Source organism: Onychostoma macrolepis, chromosome 19, assembly GCF_012432095.1.
Source record: "Onychostoma macrolepis isolate SWU-2019 chromosome 19, ASM1243209v1, whole genome shotgun sequence".
Taxonomy (NCBI): Eukaryota; Metazoa; Chordata; class Actinopteri; order Cypriniformes; family Cyprinidae; genus Onychostoma; species Onychostoma macrolepis.
In genome coordinates, this window is record NC_081173.1 from 14,994,371 (window position 1) to 15,019,092 (window position 24,722).

The window sequence follows — 24,722 nt, forward strand, 5'->3', positions numbered from 1 at the left end:
TGTTTTTCATGCTTCATATAACCTCTGTTATATTTCACCTTGTATTCATTACCCTTTCCATATGTCAATGATGTAACAGACAGTGCGCTCGAATGCCAGCTGGGAAGAAAAAAATTTATAAAAAATGCAGCGTAGTCAAAACTCAAAGAAAGCCTCAATATTCCCCTCAGACCAACGTGAGATGTACAGCTCAAACAATTCTGAGAAGCATCAGAAAATCAACACAAAGAGCCGCAGCTCAAACATTGACCCAAACTGGCTTCTCTGCATGTAATTCAGCAAACCAGCGGCAGTCTACTGTATTTCTGATGACAAATAGCAGGGGTTTACAACCACCAAACCAGTCACTCAGCCAACTCAAGGACAAGTTTAAAAAAAAAAAAAAAGCAAGAATTTTCTAGCAAGAACCTTATACAGTAGCATATGTGGTACTTTCATAGCAAGTCCGTATAAAATAAACCATTAAAAGCATTAACATTATAAAATTCATCACCACAATATGGAAGAAAATATGTTATTTAACAATTTCGAAATGTTATCATAAGTTTCGAAATGGCAGGAAACTTAATATATCTTCTTCACAGACCCCCTAAAGTACCTTGTTGAAAACTCCGGACAAATAGAAAGGCTATAAACTAAAAACACTTAGAACGGCAAAGCTTATGACCTGTCAGACGTTACAATCAACTTCAGCCTATACAAATGCCTCTGTATATGACAGTGTGTTTTTAATAATTCCCGCAATTTAGTCAAGTTAAATTTGACATTCACTAAATATATGTGTGCAGTATACAATGTAAAAAATTTCAGACCTCCCCAGTGACTGATTACATCTAAATTTTTCCATTGGCCCAATTGAATTTCTGCTAACTGAATTTTATCAATTGTGGCAAGTCTGTTAAAGGGGTGGTTGATTGCAATTTCACTTTTTTAACGTTAGTTAGTGTGTAATGTTGCTGTTTGAGCATAAACAATATCTGCGGCGCTGAAAGTTCAATGCAAACAGGGATATCGTCTTTGAAAATTCTGGAAGTTTATTGCCTACAAAAACGGCTGGTAAGGGACTACAACGATCTACTTCCCGGGTCTGATACCTCAAGGACCCAGATAAACCCCGCCCTCGGCAACATGTAAGGAAGGGGGCGAGGCCATACGTGCTGCTTTAGAGAAGAGGAAGAGAAAACTAGGGGTGCACGTAAAAATCTATTCATATATGAATCGCGATTCTGTCTTCTAACAATTCTAATGGATTCACAAGTTTAAAAATCAATGTTCTAAAGCAGCGGTTCTTAATACTGTTCCTCTTGTCTCCCTGCTCTGCATCTCTCTTTCTCTCTCTCTCTCTCTTTCTCTCATTCAGATCGTCAGATCAGCTCCAACAAATTCCAATTATACATTTTCACATTGCAATGAGAAGCGTTATACATGGACGCGTGTGCAGTTGCCGTACTGTATTAAAGCTTTAATCAGAATAAAACTGTATATTAAAAGCTAACAGAAGCAGTAGCATAATAACAGAGTATCTAAAAGTATGAGACAACAAACAAACAAACAAACATACCATTAAGAGGCGTGCTTGCACAGGTTCTGCACGATCCTCTTCACTAATATCCTCTGCGTCTCAATCGGGCTCAAATTGATAAGCAATATAGGCGACGCCTTTGTTTACAATACAACCGGAGCACATGCCGCTGAGCTGAGGGGCGGGACATTTAGACGCACGCTCGGCGGTTTAGTGAATCCATAGGTGTGTTCGACTTCATGCGGCGCCATGAAAACCGATCGGCGGCTGACTTGAAGTGCATGCCGGTTAGAAAATTTGTCCAACTTGAACTGGCGCGGACACCACGTCACTGTCACGTGTGGCATCAAAGTACCGCGAGATCGTTTCGAGAGCAGCCGGCTGACTCAGCCAGCGCAGTTTCTCCAGAGCGAATGCGGGAGCGCTGATGACCACACAGCTGTTTCACGATTGGCCAAATTCACCACATGACAACAATGACGTGTGTTTCTAACGTCTTCAATTCCAATACAGCTCACAAATATTATTTTACTAGGAAAATATCACAATCGTGTGAAAAAATGGAAGCTAAGCCAAACTTTGAACATTTTATAAAAAGAGATAAAACAAATGGTAGCCTACTACTACATTAGATAAAAAAGCAAGAAAGACCTATGAAGCTTTTTGTTACTTTAAATTGTTGTAATTTTACCCCTGGCATGAATTGTTTCACTTTACATATTCTTATGAATGTTTATTTGTTTTTGTACTTCTTGTGAGTTGTATATGCTTGTAAAAACCTTTGTATAATTTTTGCATAATAATAAAAAAAAATACTGCCCACAAATCTGTTTTTAGAACGGTAAAAGCTTTTTTTTACTGTATAGTCACAATGTTATAATGAGTCACATTTAATAATAAAAAAACACTGGTAAAGGCTTATTGGTATTTACATGTTTATGTTAAACTTTATTCTTGAACAGATGGCCCTGTATTAAGCAGTATATAAAAAGTGTTTATGTTGCTCATGAAAACATTTCTGAAACAGTGCATTTGACAAATATTGCATGTTATTCACTTCATCTGTGATAAGAGTATCCAAACACCGCGAGAGCATCACTACTGGGAGCAGAAAGAGTCCGACTTCACGTCTCCGCTTTCAATTCCGCCCCCGACTGCAAGCAGCTATTCTCGCCGATAGGTCTGTGCGGCGCCGCATGAAGTCGAACACACCTCATGGCTCTGAGTGAATCATAACACAGCTAATCAGCTAACCAATCAGAGCCCATCACTTATTTCTGAGGGAGGAGCTTCATAAAAACAGGAAATAATCGAGGCGTTTGTCAGAGAAGGGACAGAGCGGTGTGGAATAAAGGTAAATTATATGAAAAAGAATGCGTTTTTAAAAAAACGAAGCATCAACACACTGCACCCCATAAACACAATCAAGCCTAGAAAAAAAACAGTAAACCACCCCTTTAACATCGGCTCAATGAGAAATATGTTGAGGAAGTTGGGAAAAAAGAAGTCTACCAAACCATGTTATTGGCCCAATTAAATATTTTAAATATTAGTAGCATACATTTTTTGTTTTACCTAATTTAAAAATGTATATTGGTAAATGTATATTGCTAAGGCAGCCTTACTGAATTGTTTATTCCCTGTTGTCCCAAAAGAAAAGGAAAAAAATATTAAACGATGACATGAAACACTGCCATATTCGAATACTTTTAATGAAATATACAACAATATTGTGAAAATACCTTAAAATTTTAAATACACTGACATTTTCTGCACAGTATACCTTACAAAATCATACATTTTAATTCTCATAAGATACACAAAGCTGATGAATTGCACCTTGTACATTAATACATTCACAAACATGCAAAAAATGTAAAACACCATAAAATAATAATTAGATTAATAATGGTAATAATCTATCTGAGGTTACTTCAACCAGTGTTTAGGTTAATATCACTGAATATTACCGTTCTCACAAAAGGTACTCTGAGCTCATGAAACTGCATCTTAACTATTTAAACATTAAACAGCAAATGCATTCACATTAAAAATAGTCAAAAACACCATCAAATTTAAGTAATGGGGAGGTTACTTCACCCAGTGTTTAGAGTAATTTCACATGAACATTCTCACAAGAGGTACTTTGAGCTCATAAAAACTGCATCTTACACTTCAAATGTTTGCCAGAAAGAAAAAAAAAGAAAAAAAACTCTTAAGAGGTACTTTGAGGTTAAATTCTGTCATTAATTACCCTCACTTCGTTCCACAGTAATAAGACTGTTGTTTCATCAAAAATTTCATCAAACAAATTTCATCATCGGATTTCATCAAAAATATCTTAATTTGTTTTCTGAAGATGAGCAAAGGTCTTACGGGTTTGGAACGACACGAGGGTAAGTATTTAATGACAGAATTTTCATTTTTGGGTAAACTATCACTTTGTTGTACTCCAGGATGAGTACATACAATAATCCAAAAAAGTACAATAAATGCATTTACAAAGTCTCCTAAGTTTTCAAGCACCACCTCCTCTTCCAGGACACCGGAGACATTCAGCACACTTGACAGGGCCCTTGAAGTGCAACTGCTGCTGCTTACTATTTCAAGAATTACCATTTTCATTACAGCTGTGGGGTTCATGTACCATGTAAAAAAAAAGAAAGAAAGAAAGAAAGAAACGTATAAAATAGCAATGTCAACTAAGTCTGCATTAGAATTAGCAGCCTACATTACACCGAGCCAAGTCTCATGGCAACACTCAATAAAGCAACTCCTCACAAATTACATCTAAGAGTTAGGGCTGTGCAAATAATCGAATACAATGATCATGTGCATCTTGTCAGTAAAGCCGGTTCTGTGATTAGTCATGAATATCATTCACGTGCTTTCAGATGGAGCAGCATTTAATACACAGAGCCATTCAAAATTGAATGCGATTAATTTGCCATTTTGAACGCGATATTGCGTTGCTTGTCAGTGAACTACGGCTCTGTGAACTAAATGCTGCTCCATCTGAAAGCATGTGAAGGAGATTTACGACTAATCACAGAACCGGCTTTACTGACAAGATGCGCATGATCATCACATTTGATTATTTGCACAGCCCTTCTAAGAGCTAATAGTATTTGGCACCAATATGGAATAAACATATATCCAATAAAAACTACTGTTAAATACTCACTGTGAAATTCGTAGTGGTTCCTTTTCTACAGCAAATGGTGCCTCGTGAGCTCAGAACTAGCAATGGTGGGTTACACTAACGGGAACAAAAAGATAGTTATAGCAGAAACGTATTTCTTATGTCTCATACATTTCACATATTCATCATAAAGTGAGATAAAAATCATTTAGTTCAATAAATAGTAACTTTAGGTAACTGAGAGATAGGGGTGTGCGATATTGACAAATTATATCTCAATATTTTCTGGGATTTTATCGATAATGATAATTAGACAATATTTTGCTGAGTGTGTTATTGTGCTAGTATCTTAAGGACTACTGTGGATATTCTTCATATTCTGTGTGGTGTTCAGTTCACAGCAGTGATAGAAATTAATCTTTTCCAATAAGTTTAAATTGATTTTTACTAGTGATCGACCGATATTGATTTTTTTATAACCGATATGCAGAACCGATATTTATTTACTGTTATAAGTAAATAAATGACTGAAAGGAGGAAAAACCAAAGTGAAGTATGGACTTACTTCACTCAGTTATCTTAAACAAAAAAAAAAAAAAAAAAAGTTGAAAATTAACAGTCTTTTGTGTTAAATTTAATCTTAATATTTGTTGTAAATTGAATCATATTACAACAATAAATACATTGTATTTATAAAAAGCATCAGCGGCAACACTGATTTTAACAATAAGCTAATTTCAAATGGAGAAAATAAAAGGACAGGAGTCATAACTTCATTTTAAACTACAGTTTTAGGTTCATAAGCTGTTTAATAGGCTAAAGAGTGAAGAATATTTCACTGGATAATGTTAATTCACTGAATAATATTCTCTGGAACACTGAAATATAACAAACAAAACACCGTGTTTTATTGCATTTCTCAACTGGTATGTTATATCATAATTATTAATATGTTTTTATCATTCTAGATTATGAAATGCCTGCTGACAGTGCGTTTCATCTATGCATTTACACAGAACTATAGCCTACTCAAATTGCGATCGTTTGCGGAGATAATAAATAATTAATTTCTATAGCTAAGTATTTATTTAGATGTTTATTAACGAAATAATGGTTATATAGTAAATGTTAATATAATTTAGTGTTTTAAACAAGTGAATCTTGTTAAAAGTTACATGCGGTGGCCGTGGTGTAGCATTCCCTGAGCGGCTGAGTGAACAGCAATATGAAAGCGGCTTCACGAGACTAATGAAGAGCATATACAACAGAGAGAATTAAATTCAGCGCTTTTATTTCCAACATGCGCTCCTTCATGGCTGTATTATTTAATTCATGCAAAGTTAAGTCTTTATTTGGAGAGGACTTGACGGATTAGCCTACGTGACTCAGACTTCACGAGACTAACAATGAGCATAGACAACAGAGAGAGAATTAAATTCAGCACCTTTATTTCCAACATGCGCTCATTCGTGGCTACATATTATTTAATTCAGGCAAAAGTCTTTATTGGGACAGACTGACGGATTATCTTACGTGACTCTGTGAGTTCGTATCTATTTCTTAGAGCCAAGCTGTATAAACTGTATATCAGGCATTTATGTAATATATCTAATATGATGGATGTTATGTTAAATAAAGTTTACTAACTACAGCAAATCAAGTAGGCTACCTGTGGCCAGATGGCGGCGTTTATCGGTGAATCCGATATTACAAAACCGATATCCGATTATGGTAAAATGCTTAAATATCAGAAAAATATTGGTAAATCGATATATTGGTCTTTACCTTTACAAAACCTTTTTTTTTTTTTTTTTTTCTAAAAGTGTGCATCATCTTTTGCGTCAAATTCTTACATTTAATCAGTCAATTAGAATAATAGGACATTTGGGCTGTTACCAATCAAATTAAATCAGTATCAACAAAATTAATCTTTGCAATGCAGAGGGAACAGAAGCTGCATCTGAAGTGGCATTTAGATTATTTATTTTTCACACACACTGTTTAATGCAGAACATGAATTAACCTGCAGTTACACATGCATAAATACTGTTTTGATATTTTAAACATAAAACCTGGAATACTGATATTTACAATTATTTAAAAAATGAAAAGATACTTTAATAAGTGAGTCATTGCGACTGAACCGAATAATTTAAACGGTTAATTCAATCAGGACCGAAACACAGCATGTTGCTCAGGGATGCAAAATAGTGCCATGGCTGTGTTTGGAATGATTTTATGTTGGGGAAATAGAGCAAAAACAGGCAATACTTTGCCTAAAACGCAAGTCCCTTTAATATTAACTGCTTTTATTGAACTGTTGTAAAGACTAAATAATGCAGTGATGCACTGCAAATGCGCACACGCACTAGAATAATCTTCATCACATAACATTAATGTATTCGTGCACTCTGTAAGTTATGCGTGTTTTGTTTGGATTTTGCAATATAAGTTACAGGATAATGTCAAATCCCACATCGTTGAAACAACCATTACAATATTATCACCGACGATATCTATCGCACACTCCTACCGAGAGATCAGTTTGGGCTAAACTAGGTTATAAACGCCAACATGACACCAGTAAAGGCGTGAATTCATCTGCAAAATACAATGCAGTATGTGAAACATGCCTTCATAAATACAAAACTCAGTATACTCACCATAACTTTAGAAAATCCGTCTGTAAATGATGATCTGTCGCCCTTCGGTATCAGCTCCGCTCGCTCTCGCTCTCGCTCTCCCGCGCACAGGAATTTGAATTCACTACAGCAACGGTTTCTCTCAGGCGCATGCGTACACGCATTTTTTGCTGCAAAGCTTGTTCGGCTAACACAGATTTTTCACTTCTGCTTGATAGATTGGCGGAGCATATTTTAATATGTTCGGTGACTGCATATTTTTAATTATAACTTAAGACCTTCAGTTAAAATTACTACAATGCATTTTTTGGTTCGGGGATAATTATTGGGAAGCGATTTTTTGAGTCAATATTTGTCAGTTCCCACAATTTTTCAAAATGTAAATTTGTTACAGTGTATATACATACACACTAGAGATCTGAAAACATTCAACATTTGCTGTTTATGTAGAACAGACAGGGACCTCCAGAAACGCACAATGCACGAGGCGCTTTTTGGAGAGGAAAAAATAAAAAATAAAAATTTAATGGATGTAATCAAAGAGTGATTATATCAACATTAACTCAAGCACAATAGATAATGCAGCATGGCAATCTGGTTTCTTCTGCCTGCAAGCTGATGTTTCAGTCTACAGGAAACTAGATCAACATCACGCATGCAATCACACCAATTAGCCTCTATTAAGCTACAACACGTAACAACATGTGGATTTTTTTCCGTCTTCACCAAACTAATCTCAAGGCTGCGGCACACAAAGGAGTGAGAAGTTCCATGTTCACGTGGGCTTTGAGTATAGTGATTGTCTCTGATCCAGAGATGAGCAAGAAATACCTAGGCCTGAAGACAATTAAATAATTAGTCCAATTAAGCCTTCAGATAACACGCCTGTAATTAAATAATTTGCAAACCAAGGGATGGTGACAGTTCACAGAAACAAATTTTGTCTGTGTTGGGTTCATCTCCCATCCAAACAAAAAGATTTAATTGCAGTTCAACATACGCAGATTACAGTAGAAAATAGATCTCTGATGAATGCCCTGCAGAATGGGAAGACCAGTGTCTTTTACAAAATTGTACAAAAACAAGTGGATTTGAAATAGGTTAAAAAAAGAAAATGTGTATACGTTTGGCTGAAATTTTCAGTTGCTATCAAGAAAATTGGCACATTTCAGTATAAGGCGCACTTAGTTATTTTCATTTGTGTTGTGACAACAATAGATGAGTGCTGGTACAATAAAATGAGTATATTTAAAGACCCACTTCATGTAAAAATAAAAAGCTTTTATTAGGTGACAGCTATGAAGCCCTAACCTCATGTGAGAATACATGATTGTTTTAATAATATTTTCAATGGTTTAATCAATACTTTTTTTCCAGCATGTTAATCATATTTTTACAAAAATCAACTCATTACTGTAAAACGTTAATAAGGAAATACTTAAAGTGCACCTTTTTTCATTTTCAAACCTATTCCACATATTTCAGTAGATTTGCCCTTACCGTAAATATGAAAAAAGTGTGCAGAATCCTTGTGGGTCTAATTATCACATCCACCTTATTTTTACTATAAGAACAGGTTCAGCCATTTGTAACTTGAACGTGCAAGGCTTCCAATGTCATTCGTTTCCAGTTATTTTTAGCTGTACAAAAGAGCTCGTTATGATGCTTGACATTGTGAACTTGATATTTTAATGTATTGTCATAATTATAAACACTGATTTGTAGCACAAATAGTTTAATACACTTGTTATTTCTCTAGTTATTTACCTATAGGAGCTAATGAAGTCTCACACATCCCCATAAAATAACTAGCTTACTTCTGCACTGCAAAATTAGGTGGATTATTACATTGCATAGTAGTTAAGAGACCTATATGCCTGAGTGCTCTAATTTCCTGCATAATTTGTTATGATTTTGAATCATTTGCAATGACTGTGCAGGATGCTATATATCCTCTATTCCAGAGTGGCCTAATTAAGGAAAAAAATCTCCCAATATACACCTAAAAATACCGTCAACATCTTTCCAGAGAAGAACTCTCCATGCTTGAAATTGGCTGGTGTCAGTGATGTCAGGTTTGAGAAGAAGGCCGTTTAATGTGCAGTCTTTGCGGGCACAGGAGAAGGTTGCATCTCTGTAACAGGCATATTGGCAGTGTCCTCCTGTCTGGCACAGCCAATCAGCATGCTGACTCAAGGGAGGATAAAACTCAGTGTGGCTTTAGCTGAGAGGCACTAGAGCGAGCCAGGAAAAGCCCGGCTGAAGCATGCGTGCACATACACGTCCTCTCATTCTCACTTTCCCCTTCTAGTCGCTTCTTTTTCGGCGTCAATAATGCACTTTCTGACTCTCTCTGTCTCTCAATCGGAAACACAAGCAGAATGTTTCTATATGTGACCTGCGATAATGAAGTCTATCAATGGCGTTGATTGCCTATGGCTTCTTATATCGAGGAAGATTTTTTGAAAACAACAGGGGAAAAGAGGGGAAAGTTGACCTGAAAAATGGCAATATATAAATATATATTTAAAATTCATCAACAAGGCCCATGAACTGTCATCTACCTCTATATCCACCCACAACCCCGAAGCAACAACACAAAATGACAAGTGACAGATTTTAGATATACCGTTTTAAATCTGGTCACCTGGCGTGATACACCAACAAGCAATAAATCTCTTCCATGCTACCCTGCTGAAAAAACCAATAGAACCCTGCCCAAAACACAATAGAAAATGTAATGGTTTTAATGGGAATTGTATTGGTTTTAATGGAAACTATAATGGTGTCTACTGGTATGTGATGGATTCTATTGGTGGGATGTTAAATCCTAATGGAAAAATGCCCAAAACACACTACAAAAATGAATTTTGTAATGGTTTTACTGGAAAAAGCTAATGGTTTATAATGGTATTTTAATGGAAACCATTAGAATTTCTGTGATGGTTTCTATTGGGCTTCTATTGTTTTTTTGTTCATTTTATTTTAGCAGGGTACTCTCTCCTAAAAATATTTTGTCAAACACTTGATTTCTATTCCTGTCACGAAACTTTTGAAACACATATACCTGGTACAAGCTACTGTGAAGTTGTGTTTTAAAAAGCAGCACAATAAACAAGTTAATTTTGAGTAGTGATGAACAAATCAGTTGAGTGATTCAATGACTACAATTACATGCACACAAATAATACGATTATTTCCAATAAACAGAGTAAGGATCTAATCACATTATGATGTTTGCAAGTCAAGAGCAAAGCTTCACTCCCGTTTACATGCAATTTCCATTATTCACATTATACGTTATTAATTGTGATTATTTTTACGGCCTTAATTCACATACCCCACTGCACAGCAAAAATGATGGACTAAGAAAGTGTAGAAGTGTTACTGGCTGCTATTTTAATTTATTTACGTCTAATGCAAAACGCTTTTGTATGGTTGTATCTTCATGCTTTTTCAGCGCCGTAAAATGTGATGGCAATGCCTCTTCAGCTGGGTTTGCGTATGCATTGTGCTTTTTGTTTTTAAAATCCAGTGAATGCAAATTTGTTCACTGGTTCTTGTGTATCCAGCCTTGGACATGTTTGTTGTGACATGCCTAAAAATGTCCCCATTTCAGTGTTTTCGTCAATCAGTGTACTCCATTATGTTCATGACGCGCAACGTCGACAACATGAACTCTGTTTCCTCGGCCCCCCAGAAATGCAATGCTTTCTTTCCCACCATCGTTTCTAATCTGTGTATTACAGCAGGTGCGTGGCACTTCATTCATGTATGTCACAAGCACATGCGCACTTTGGTCAGAGCAGCAATAATGCGATTAAGGTGTTTACATGCGTACACCACCTACAGTATGTTAATACGATCATGCTTGCTGTGATTATGAGCTTTATCGCATTATTTAGATCGAAGTATTGCGTTGACATGAGGTAAAGTTTAATTGCAATATTGCCAAAATGTCATTATAATCTCATTATGAGGGTGTATGTAAACGCACTGAATAAATCGCTTTTTTTTCCCCTGAATGAATCAGCGGTTTGAACAAATCGTTACAGTGGTTCAATGACACGTTAATTTCTGAAAGAATAAGTGTCTTTGAACAAATCAGTTGAATGAGTGATTCAGGCTTACTCATAATGTGCAGAATTCAGAACTACCTATATACTAGCATGCTACTCTTACTATTTTTTTTTTTGTGGCAGAAATAGTAAGAAATTGTTTTCTAGAATGAATGTTCAGAAACTGTCAATTTGCTATATTTCTGAATGAAGCAGTGGTTCAGTGAATGAATGACTTTACTCCTGATTGAATCAGGGGTATTTAATTAATCAGTTTAGTTATTCAATGAGTCTTTATAATACAGTTATTTGTTGCCATCTACTGGCTTAACAATATATCTTGCAGGAAGAGTCCTTGAAATCCTACTATACTGAGAACTGATTCAGTTCTAAGTGCTGCACTAAATATCAGAGCTCTTGAAACGCTGCTTAGCCAATCAGATTTGAGGACCAGACCTAACCTTGCATAATAAACACAAAATGTTCAGCTTCTACTGATAGATTACTTGTCACTAGAAGCTTTTTGAGTCACACCCAGTTAGAACACAGTGTAAAAGATTAAGTAGCACACATGGAGGTGTTGCCTCCCCACCAAGTATCAGCTGGACCAAACCAAGTACATCCAAGGGGAGTCAGTGATTACTATTTTATCACAAACACTAATCCTGATTGGAGGCAGTTCCAAGCACTTTAAAGTTACTTTCCCTTTTGTAATTAGAGACTAATAATTGAAATATAAAATGAGCTCTCCAAATCAAATCAACCTGAAAGTGAAACACTTTGCTTGTGATCCAAAACGAGCCCATGGTTACCCAATCAAACAAAGTAGCTTGTAAAGCAGCTTAATTGATTTTAATGGAGCAGGCTGTAAATGAAACCGCTAACAGCTGGTCAGAAATAAGCTTGGCTTACCTTGCCGGACATCCCTGGGTGCTATAGCGATGCCATTCTTTGAATGCAGCTGTGTGACACAACAGTCATCGGGTGGGGATTGCAACACGCTCGCGCTGGGATCTAAAGAGTGGTTGTGGGGTGCAGTGGGCAGAAGGGAGACCGGAGGGGCCGTGTTGGGACAAACGCATCCCGTCTGGGTGATACTGCAGCTCTCGGTTTCCCATCCTGAGCCGACGTGCAAGCACTCCTCGAACCATCGGCACAGGACTCCACACGTGAACTGACTTGAATTCTCATTATTAATAAGCAGAACCTCTACGAGCCGGAAGTCCAGAGTTTCCGCTGACAAGGGGGCTTGGCCCTCAGACGTCCCATCTCCATTGTCGCCTTCTTTGTTGGGATGAGTGGTCAGGCACAGCTGCACAAAGTTCTTATCGAACTGCAGGAAGGTGTGGGGTCCTGGGACCATGCAAAGCTCAACAGCTTCAGGGTCCGAGGGGAAGGTGGGCTGGTCTGGGGGGCCACAGGTCTGGTTTGAGAGGTAGTGGTCCAGGGGCAGCACTAGTGGGGAAAAAGCTAAGCAGGCGCCGGCATGGCGATTGAAGCGGAAATAGAGCGAGTACTTGGTGGGGTCAGGGTTCTCCACAGTCCAGGAGCATCCAGATGCCAGAGCCGATGGCCTGGGAAAGAGGTCCCTGAGCGAGAAGGAGCCGTATAAGACCCCAGCCACCAGAGAGGAGCAGGGGGCAGCCTGACCCAGCGGCTCCACAGCCCAGGCCAGTGCAAAAAGGGATGACAGCACAGACAGACAGAGATGACCAGCAGTGTTCATCCTATGTCATTTGTCCTACGGGGGAAGAAAGAGATACAGATGAGTGATCCAAACACCATTTCAGTGAGGTCAAACAACTAATTAATTAATCTGTCAAATATGTCTATGATTAATCTTGCTCATTTTCTTTCTTGAAACAATATTTAAATCTATTGCAATACATGCATCATCTTAAATAACAGAAATAGAACAAGATGTTCTCTCATGAAAAAACATTACTACTATATATATATATATGCTACTTTTAATATCAAATCATCATATTTAATATCATCCCATGTTGCTTATACTGTAGGATTTTGTTTCAATTTGGGTTCATCCGGAACCTATATTTGACAAAGGACAGCAGCTATTTACACAAAGAACTTCTATGATGAGAGTACATAGTGGTAGATACTGTTTGCACCAAATATAAATAGCACTTAATTGCATCTTGTTTACACCATCTTTGCCTTAACATATGTTTTTATTACAAGTTTTTAATCAAAATAAAATTTCTGCTGGGGTTTGCAGTGTTGTGGGGTCCATAGTCATTTTGTTTCATTTGATCAAAAGGAAGACAGCAATTAAAATGATGCTGAAAGCACAAAACAGCAAGATACAAGTGGTGTCCATAAAAAAAAAAAAAAAACCAGCCTCTCAAAATCATAACCACACCTGCATATACAATCATACACTACACATATAAAATTATTCATTTTCTACATCACTGATGATGATTCTCCAAGCACAGCATAAACAATCCATAATAAAATCCACTGCTGATCATTTTCATTCATTATTACCAGTTAGTCATCACAGCCCTAAATACCAGGTTTATTATAGTTAACTAAAACAAGAAAAAATAAATACATTTATTAATTAATTTGTTAAATAATTGTTAACTGAAATAAATTAACAACATTCTCATTAACATTCTTCATATTCTAGTGCGATTAATCTAGTGTGATTAATCAACGATTAATCGCACCCAAAATAAACGTTTTGGATTATATAATATATGTGTGTTTACTGTGTATATTTATTATGTATATATAAAGACACATACATACAGTATATATATTTTGAAAATATTTACATGCATTTACATGTATATAGTTGTACTCATATAATTAATATTATATATAAATATATTTAATATATACATATAACATTTTTTTTAAATATATACATGCGTATGTGTGTGTATTTATATATACATAATAAATATACACAGTACACACATATTATGTACACAAAAACTTTTATTTTGGATGCGATTAATAGCGATTAATCATTGCCCAGCACTATCATATACTAATGAAACAAACAACACAAACTATTAAAAATTACAAAAACAAAATTACTAAAGCTTTAACCAAAATTTACAATGAAAACAGAAAATATAAAAATAACTATAATAGTACCTCAATCATACTAAAACAGCACTGCTAAATTTCATCATTTGATTTGTGTAAAACTCTGTTGGTAAAACAAAAGAGAAGGGAAGTTCTGAAGGAGAGATTGCAAGAAGGGCAACACAATGTTATTTGAATATTAGATTCATTAACAGATTTACATCACTAATCCTCTTTAATCTGTTCTGCGGAGACACTGCAGAGTGTCAAAAACAAACAGCCAGAGAGAACGAGAATGACAACAGAAAACCTGAGACAGGAGAAAACAGGGTGAGATGGAGAGGAACGGTCGTGTCACATATCGGGCCATTTAAGCTCTCTGACAGCATTAATGAACCGGAAAGTTTTCCTGTAAATCAGCCCCTTCGGTCTTGATTCCTGCCTGCCAGAGCTCCTCACGCCAGCCTTTTTCCACAGCTGCGTTTGGAAGCCCCAATTCAGCCTCTCCTGAGCCACCGCTCACTTTTCATTCAGTCAGCCCGCCCCTCTGGCACTGGTCCCTTTGTCTTAATTACATGTGGTTAGTGGGTCACATTACTGGCATACAGTAGGCTGCGGTGGGACGTCCTTCATTTGGAGGGCCTTTGGGTTTCCTGACACTCCCACCTGGATCAATAGGTGGAAATCTCTGACTTTCCTCCTCCTTTTTGCCTCTTTGTCATTCTGTCTCACCCTTCGTCTCCTCCTTCCCACTCTCACTCAGAGCAGACTTGTAAATCATTTCAGGGCTGCGTGTTCTCTCTGTGAAGGTCGCAATCCTATTCACAAAGACACAAAACGGACACGCATACTTTTCTCCGATGTCTGAAATCCCTGACGGATGTGCTGAGAAGACTGATGACTCTTCTGTGGAGGGTTTAGCCCTTCAACTAATCTCCCACACTCTCACGCACACATGCATCCTTTAGTTTCCCACTGTGACACATTTATAGGTATTTGAGTTTTTGATTAATAGGACGTGGCACATGACATGACAACTCTTTTTTTTTATCCTGTCTATTAATTTATTTTAAAAATACTTTAAAATGCAATTCAGACATTCAATGTGACATTCAGACAGTTTTTTTTTTTTGGAGCATAAATTCAAGCATGAGGAAGGGCGATTGATCAAAACTCTATTAATAAAATATTTAAATGTTTTAAGTTTGAATGGTGTGTGGCATTATATTTTCTACAACTGTCATCTTGATAAAAAAATAAAATGTAAAAAAATATTTTAAAATGATCTTTCTCTCTCTCTCTTTACACATTTCTGATTCTTTCTGATAGTGATTTTATTTCTGACAGTTACAGGGTTATGATGAGATTTTATGGGAGTTTTATGAGATTTGTTAAAGTTTTTAAATTATACAACTTTATGTATTAATGTTTATGTGTATGGAAACCCAAAATTATAATTTATTTTCCTCTGTTATAATCCTTTGTAAATGACATACTGACATTATTTTCTCAACTTGTTCATTATGACTGTTTCAATAAAAAAAAAATTATATAAAATAAATAGGTCATGTGCACACACACACACACACACACACACACACAGAGATAGATAGATATAGGTGGAACATTAAAAGTTAAATATATAAAGATAAAATGCATTTGTCTAGTCATGCATCTGTTGGGATGTTATGAATATTCCGATGCATCCCAGAAGCCCATTAGCTCCGTGTATGAGGTGTGCTGGAATCAGTCACCAGCAGCGAAGCGAGTTAAATGGAGCTAAGAATTGGCTCTGGAGAGGGGCCTTTAGACAAGGCAGATGAAAATACGAGAGTTTAAAGTGGATACATCTTTCATTTGATGAGAGGTTCCTGACTCAAGCTTATTATGAGATGGCTGGAATAAAGGGTTTACATGAACAAAATGGCACAAACTAATTATTCTACCAAGAAATAAATAAATACTGTATGAATTGGCACAGAGAAGCGAGTTGCACTCCATTTCAAAGGTGCTTATCACTTCTCTCGTTCCTCATATTACTGAAAAATGCTTATCTGATCATGCGTTTGCTTATTTACTTATTGATTTGTTTTGTGGGATTATGGTGATGAAGAACAGATTTTTCACTGGCTATTTTAAACTGCAGGGTGCAGACAGGCCATATCTGAATATTTGTATACATGTGACACTAATCTGAGTCGTGTGAACAAATCCTTTCAAATCCGATTTGCTCTACTTTCATATGTGGTCCTGGATTGGATACATTTCTGATTTGAGTCTAAATCATCACACCAGAATTCATGTGTTTGTACTACCCTGTGGATTAATTCAATGCCAGCAGCGCCTGTCTTAAAAAAGCAATTGTAAAAATCAGAGAAAAACAGAGATGGCAAGAAAACACTTTTAATTGATATTGGATGAGATGCTTCAGTTAGGCAAAACCCAAGGGAATATATCACAACCGAGCTGTGTTAGCACATTAGTGTTGCAACTTCCAGGGCCAGTGTTGATGCTGTAAAATGTGAGAACAATTCTAAAGGCCCAAAGCCCCAGCAATATTGATGTAGGATCTAACAATTAAATGTATATATTATATATAATCTGGTCACACTTTATTTTCAGGTCCTTAACTACGAATTTTGCCTCAATAAACTCCTAATTTGCTGCTTATTAATAATTAGTAAGGTAGTAGTTAAGTTTAGGTATTGGGTAGGATTAGGGATGTAGAATATGGTCATGCAGAATATGTGCTTTATAAATACTAATAAACAGCCAAAATGTTAATAGTAGGCATGCTAATAAGAAACTAGTTAATAGTGAGAACTGGTCCCTAAACTAATGTGTTACTGATAATACAATAATGTTACACCTGTGCATACACCTTAATACATTTCTGTGTACAGATTTTCATTTTTTTTAATTTTTTTTTTTACAAATGAATACTTCTTGCTTGAATAATTGCTTGCCAATATTCCTGTTCATTAAGTACACCAGTAAGCAGCTGTCAGTAACAACAGATGAGCAGCACAAAGAAATCAAACACTAAACCACCTCTGAGAAAAGAAGCTTGAAAAAAGGTGGGAAAGACATAGAAGGTCAGGCAAAAACAGAGTAAGGAGCATGTCTGGAAATAATAGGTTCTGAGATGAAACTGAAACAGTAATGAAAGACAGTGCAGACACAGGGATCTTTAGAGATGCAGGGATGGCTTTGATTTTTATGAAATATGGATTTTTATTTATTTTTTTCTGTTATAACGCTCCTATCTCAGTTTAAAGAACGCAAGTTTTGGGTGGGGCATATTTAAAGCCACGTCCTATTTAAATAGCCAACAGACTTTTGTTACATCACAGTCATGAATCATGATTTGTTACTTGCTGTTTGGTTGTAAGGCGGGGATTCTCATTCGAGATACATTTTTAATTAACAGAAATCTACAGTGCAGAGGGTTGGTTCTGGAAAGAAAGGCTTTTAAATGTGTATATCTGCTAAAAGCCCATTTTTAGGAGCACACTAGCATACAGATGAGCGCAAAGCTAACAGACATGAACTTAAAGCTAGAAAACTCAGATTTTTTTATTAGATTCTTTAATATGCATTGGGTAAGCCTTTCGTAGGTTGATTAGCAAGAGAAGTTGGTCCATTGAGCTGTGTTAGGTCAGCGCGGCACACACTCTTTAATTCTGTGCTGTTTTGTCCCACTTTTGGGTTATTTGGCTTCCCATATTGGCCTTTGTTTGTTTAATCTGCTCATCCAGCCTAACATAGCAACAACCAATAGCATTATTTTGGGGGTGGGGCTATCTGTTTGTCCAACCAATCACAGATCATTTTGAGAAACCTGTTTGAAGAAGTTTTAAAAAATGCTTTGATTTGCTGATGCTATGTGATGCATAAATAACACACCTTTAAAGAACAGCATCTAATCTTGATCTTTCTCTCTTTGCTTATTCACGTTTAGAAAGAATAGCCTAATAAATAAATGAAAGGAGAAGATAAAGAAGAACATGAAAACTCTAGAATGGCTTGCTGAAATATTTTTGTCAGCTACTCATCATGTGATGTTACCCGTACCTATGGTTGGCTTTAACACTGTCAAATGACTTCAAAGCTGCTCTTTACACAATAGCAAAGCTTTTGCAACTTTTATGTTCAGGTCAGGTAAGCCAGCTCATTAAGTCCAGATCCCCAGGGTACAAAATCACACAGCGACACACAAAAACATGCACACTCACAAACAATTACATAACTGTTAGGCTGAACCAGCCATGTGTCATTACAGATGAGAGCGGTATCTTGACATTTGTGAATCCATCGTCAGTGTACATGTTCAAGATCCATCTGAACATTTGATTGATGGATACAAGGATTCTCAGCTAACCTTGGGGCCGCGTAGGACCGGAGGAGGAGAGCCAGGCCGTTCGGGGGGTATCAAAGGCCCTGTAGTGGGTCCTAAAGCAAGCTAATGTAATGCCATAATGACCTTTCACATGCAGGAGTGCAGGCTGGATATGCAGCAAAAGCAAGGTTAGATTGAGGGCACATATGTTGCCTTTGGATGTGATGTCCAAAGGTCTAAGCAAGACTCCATATGAGGTTTGAAGGACAAAATATGTACTTGGGTATTGTGGACTTAGCAGAGGTGAAGAGAAAATACCAGATGTTCTGGTGATTTTATTTTATTTTATTTTTTTATTCCCATCAGGAAAAGGATGAAACGTGTTGGAGAGCGCGGATCATTTTTCTTCAGCACCATTACTTGTTTGGCCATATTACGTACCAAATGGTTGAAATGGTTCAGATTCCTCTTTAAACAACTGCATTGATCGGTTGTTCTAGATTTCTACTATTGGACTCAAAAGTCCTAAATGTAAAGATTTCACATTTAACACACTAAGTTATCGCTTCATCAATAGACTGCAATTGAATACATAATTAACAACAAACTATTCTGCATTCACTCTACAGTAAATCAATGGAAAGCACACTGGAAAACAGTATTATCACTCCTACTCTCAATGGCAGGCCTATTTTATAATTCACAATCATGTCATTTGTGCGTTTGTTAGATGTTTTCTCCAAAGTTACTCTGCATTGAAGGCACGGGCCTATTTTTAGATTTCATTTAATTTTCTTTCAGTTATATAAATGCTTCATTCATTCAATTCATGCATTTTTGGGGAATTGAACCCATGAACTTGGTTTCAGCTTTACTGTTTGAACTACAAGAAAGCATGCCCAAGTTATAACATATAACTGGATGGATTTCAGAATAGAAATTAATATCTTTAGTGTTTGCCATACAAATGCAAACATAGATTTCTGCTCTCTTATTTGAGCTACCATGTTTTGCGTACTGGTCTAATGAGATTCTGTCATTTTCAGATTTACCCACCAATGTAAATAATAATGTTAATAAATAAATAAATAAAATCGGTAAAACAGATTCTTTGGGCAGAATAAGCTACAGTGCAAACCAGAGTTCATGTCAATATTCATAAGAACGGCTCTGTGAGACTAAATGCCTTGCAAATTAGTATTAAGTTTTGTAAAATCAACCTTCCAGTTCACAGTATGCTATACCACAGACTGACCCCAACATGTTTATATATTCAGTATAACCAAAAGTATAAACCAATATGCTACCACAACCCATGCTCAAGTCTTTCCCAGCACTTATTCCCTCGGTCAAAGTAATCATAACTAACGCACTCTAAATGTGTCAAGGAGTTCAAGTTAGAGATTAAAGGTCAAAAAACATCAGCTAGGGGTTCTGTCTTCGCCTTAAGAACAGTTTTGGGTCAGTGTCGACCTGCTTGCCTAGTAAAACCCTGACCCATTTCTACAGCCCTAAGCGTAAAAGCCCTCAGCTTTGAGACACCGTGCAGAAAAACTAAATGTTCTGCTTCACTAACCAGGACACCTAGTGAGAGACCTGACCCTCGTTTCTGTTTCTGATTCATCAGGTTCTATCTACACACCTCGGGGATGGGATTACGAATGAGAGATACCAACTTTCTCTCAGGCCACGATGACCCAAAACTCCAAAGTAGTAGATACCTCTGGGTTTTCAGGTTTACAGTACTGAATAGATTTTTCTTTATTCTCCCATTGCATGACCAAAGTCAGTATCATTGCATTGCTGATGCAGTGACATGATAAAAGAAAAAAAAGTAGTTTTTATGAGACTGTAGCAACAATATAGATATTCATCAATCATATTTTTCATACTTGTACTGATCGTCCAAGCAATCCAAACTCAGTTATAACAGTCTGTCTGTCTATCTATCTATCTATCTAATCTTATTTTCTATATTTAATTGATATCATGAAAATTATGAATGCTTACATATACATTTGTAAAAATGCAAAACAATAATTAATACTGTGAATATTTCATAACTATAATAATATATTATACATATTATTTATATATTTAATCATATTTATGTTTTATTTCCTATAGATAGATAGATAGATAGATAGATAGATAGATAGATAGATAGATAGATAGATAGATAGATAGACTGTAAAAAGTGATAAGTTGACTTAACTTAAAAAAAATTGAGGAAACCCGTTGCCTTAAAATGTTTAAGTAAATGATAATTAAAAAATAAGTTAATTGAATTGTCAAGTTCACTTAACTTATTATGTACTTTTATTTTAATAATTTTAAGGCAACGGGTTTCCTCAATTTTTTTTAAGTTAAGTCAACTTATCACTTTTTACAGTGTAGATAGACAGACAGACAGACAGATTTTGTTTAAATTAACTCCAACACTACACTACATAATAACAATGCCGTTGTTCAATTATCTATTAATACTTCTAAAGTGCACTGGATACTTCAGGAAATCCTGCACCCCCTGTTGTGACTCTAGGATAAGCCCTCAGTGTCCTTAAATCCTAGATACACCTCTGCTCTGCAATACATGTACATGAGCTCTCTGTTGCAGACCCCATAGGATAGAAGCTCAGCGGCTCCTCTCTCGTCAACAACAAGGTCATGCAGACCACATGCTGGAAGATTAAATTACATTTTCTGTGGAGTGGATGCAGCACCGTACCCATTTTATCCAGACCCCCAAGGCCTCTCGCAGAGTGTCCCGTGGTCAGGGGCTGGCTAACATCGAACCTCTCTTTCATTGACATGCTTACACTCCCCATTAGACCTGCCCTGCTTTAGCCATTGATTTATTCATCCACACTGCAGGGGGCTAATAAGCAGCAAAAGCAGAAAGAACAGGGTTTAATTTTCCAGGGACAAAGGAGATATTGAGGCAATTACAACGGTGGGAAAGACAGGGTGAGCATTAAACCTTGAAGGTCGCCAATTGCCGCCTAAATGACAGGAGAGAAAAAGATGACACGTCAGTGGAATTATCATGTAAATGTTACATCATACAAAAAATGGCAGTAAATGGCATGTGGGTGATGCATTATTTCGCTGCACTGTGTGACATCTTCCAATATGAATATCCACGTTGAGCTGAATTGATTGAGACTGGTTGATAACCGATCGATGGCCGGCAAGCTGGCAGGAAGTGTGATAAATGTGAGGAAGTCAGCAATCGGCAAGATAAGCTTCCTGTGATCTCTCTTATGGATGCCAGTAGATAAACGTTAACAGGGACACTAAATGAGATCTCAGAAGTTAAAATCAAAATTCTTATTTCTTATCAAAAACCTTATTGTGAATTATATATATATATATATATATATATAAAAGTGCTGTCAATCGATTAAAAAAAAATCACTAATTAATCGCACATTTTTCTGAAATTAATTGCGATTAATTCCCTCTAACATTAAAGTTTTTAAATATACTTTTATATTGCAATAATTTCACATTCAATCTTCAAATTAATGTACAAACAACATAAAGACAGTATTTTTTTTTAAAATATTTGTTTAATGGCATCTTTTTTTCATGACTGAACGTCAGTATCATTGATACCAATACTGATTTCTCTATAAAATTCAAAAAAAGAGAAAACACAAAATAAAGTTTACATCTTTGTGTATAATGCACACTAACCCACGAACCATCAATTCTCGATGGATGAAAAATCAAATCCTGTCCGACTTTTTCTCTTCTAATATCTTTGTTTTCACTTGGAAATGTTATATAACAGAAATAAAACATTCACACTGACACTGTTTTTCCACTCTTTGCAATACTGCATACTTGAGAAAAATAAAACCTCTCTAGCAAAGGTCTTCACACAAACACAAACTTTCCAGACAGCATTTACAGTAACAAGTGAGGAAAATGAGAAAAAAGTAAATAAATAAACAAATTAAATAAAAATAAATAAAAATAAAAAAGGGAGCAAGAGGGGCAAATATAAAAATTAGACATGAGAGAAGAAGTAACCATGGCAACATCACCAAGAGTTTTATTTTAGTTGAGTTTGAGGGCTGAGGGCTTTTGAGGGCTTTCTGCAGTTGTTTTCGTCCAACAGGCTTCTCTGGAGACCCTTAAAGAGCATTCCTGAACACAGAGCAAATGTGCTACACAGAGCCACAGCTACCAGCTTCAATGAGAAACTACTCACACATGACTTTATAAAGGATTCATGTGACCGATAAAAACAAGTTGCAAAGTAACATGACAATGATCTGAGTAGTGCTGGGTTGCGCCAGCTATGTGTGGTTAGCTTCACTTTCGTCCAGCAAGATTCCTCGAAGCATCTGTGATATAAATGTACATGAACAATAATCAATACAAGGACGTATATTATGATCAGAAAAATAACTGAAATACATATCAGTGTATGATTATCACCACTGCCTTAAGATAAAATATCAAGCTAGGCCTTTTCTTCCTATTATGGCCTTGGCTGTGGGTGTCTTGGCTTGGCTGTCTATGGCCATTGTGCGGTATGTGATAAGAAGAACACTTCCTTGCCTATGGGGCATTGTGACAAATTCATAAGCTTTGAGAGGGACGTTTATATAAGGTAGGGGAGAACAAACCAGTGACATGTTGTGTGTGATTTCTCTGCAAGACAGCGGGAGCTCAAACAACAGTCACAGCAAGCTGACAGCGCCCCCTCGCCAACCCTCAACCCTGCTATAATTTATTGATGTGTGGTGCCCTGTTTGTGCAGCAGGACACTGGAAAGACTTTTCTTTTTCTGGAACGCCATGAAACAACACATGGACAAGCATTAGAATGAGATTAGGGCCAGGTTCACATGGCAGCAAAATACGGTTATCAGTCCTGTATTTGAGTTCTTAATACGGTTATATTCACACACAGTACGGTTATTTTTAGGACTCACAAACGCATTCTTGGAAAACCTGCGCTGTGTGAACACAACCGGACTTCACAAATAGCTATATGTCACATCATGAATTGTGAGAGAGCCACTTTGCTGCACAAACGCATGTCTATCGTGTGTTGCGGGTAGGGCTGCACGATTAAATCGAATGCAATTTCCATGCACATTTTGTCAGTAAAGCCGGTTCTGTAATCAGCAGTAAATCTCCATCACCTGCTTTCAGATGGAGCAGCATTTACTACACAGAGCCGTAGTTCACTGACAGGTTACGCAAAAAAATAATAATTCGCTGACGTGATTATGAAATTGAAGAAATCGTTTGCGTAGCTTCTCAGTGAACTATGGCTCTGTGTAGTAAATGCTGCTCTATCAAATCATGTGAAAATACCACATTTAACAACGTTTTTACTCCCAACTCACTTTATAATGTCAGTCGAGTGTTTGAAATAAATCCTTCTGTGAGATGATGTGACTTCTTACACAGAATAAGGCACACAACATGTTTCATTCTAAGCAGTGATAAAGGCATTGCATTATAAATATACTTTATTACAATGAAAATTATAATAATAAGAACTCCGATAAACTATATACTGTCGTAGTCGTGTGTTTATTAGTAACGTTAAATGAAATCAGTTAAATCTTCTGTTTTTTCAGCAACTGCTGTAGGCATTTCCTGGGTTTCTTCTACAGGGCGTATTTGTAGTTCCCGCACGAGAGCGCCCTCTCGCCTTCGGATCAAGATTTACTGCTGATCACAGAACCGTGCTTCACTGAAAGATACACATGACAATTGCAGCTTCTGTCTAATCGCGATTTCGGTTTCATTTGGATTTATCGTGCAGCCCTAGTTGCGGGTTTACTATGTGTGGTTTCGGTGACCTACAGAGACTTAGATATGCTGTGTGTCATCTGTAGGTTTCAGATCTATAGCTTCTCCTGTCAGTTTTGTGTTTTATACACAACTCAAATGCTCTGCACTTGACCCAAATATAAAAGCTGCTATCG

General features: G+C 36.6%; 1 protein-coding gene and 1 long non-coding RNA gene across 29 annotated transcripts in view; both read right to left on the reverse strand.

Moving 5' to 3' along the window:
- Positions 1-24,722, reverse strand: part of adgrb2 (adhesion G protein-coupled receptor B2) — a 328,746-nt gene that overhangs the window by 226,279 nt on the left and 77,745 nt on the right. For all 28 annotated transcript variants that reach the window (XR_009267175.1, XR_009267174.1, XR_009267179.1 and 25 more), the window contains one exon: positions 12,277-13,105. Coding sequence is in view for 22 of the 28 variants with exons in the window: in XM_058752678.1 (XP_058608661.1) it covers positions 12,277-13,090 (814 nt within the window). In the remaining 6 variants the exon portion in view is untranslated. The remainder of the gene's footprint in view (positions 1-12,276; positions 13,106-24,722) is intronic.
- On the reverse strand, positions 3,365-7,545 carry LOC131525284 (uncharacterized). The gene is made up of 3 exons (XR_009267180.1): positions 7,328-7,545; positions 4,707-4,781; positions 3,365-4,152 (listed from the first exon to the last, which is right to left on the reverse strand). It is a non-coding gene; the product is annotated as an uncharacterized LOC131525284 (long non-coding RNA).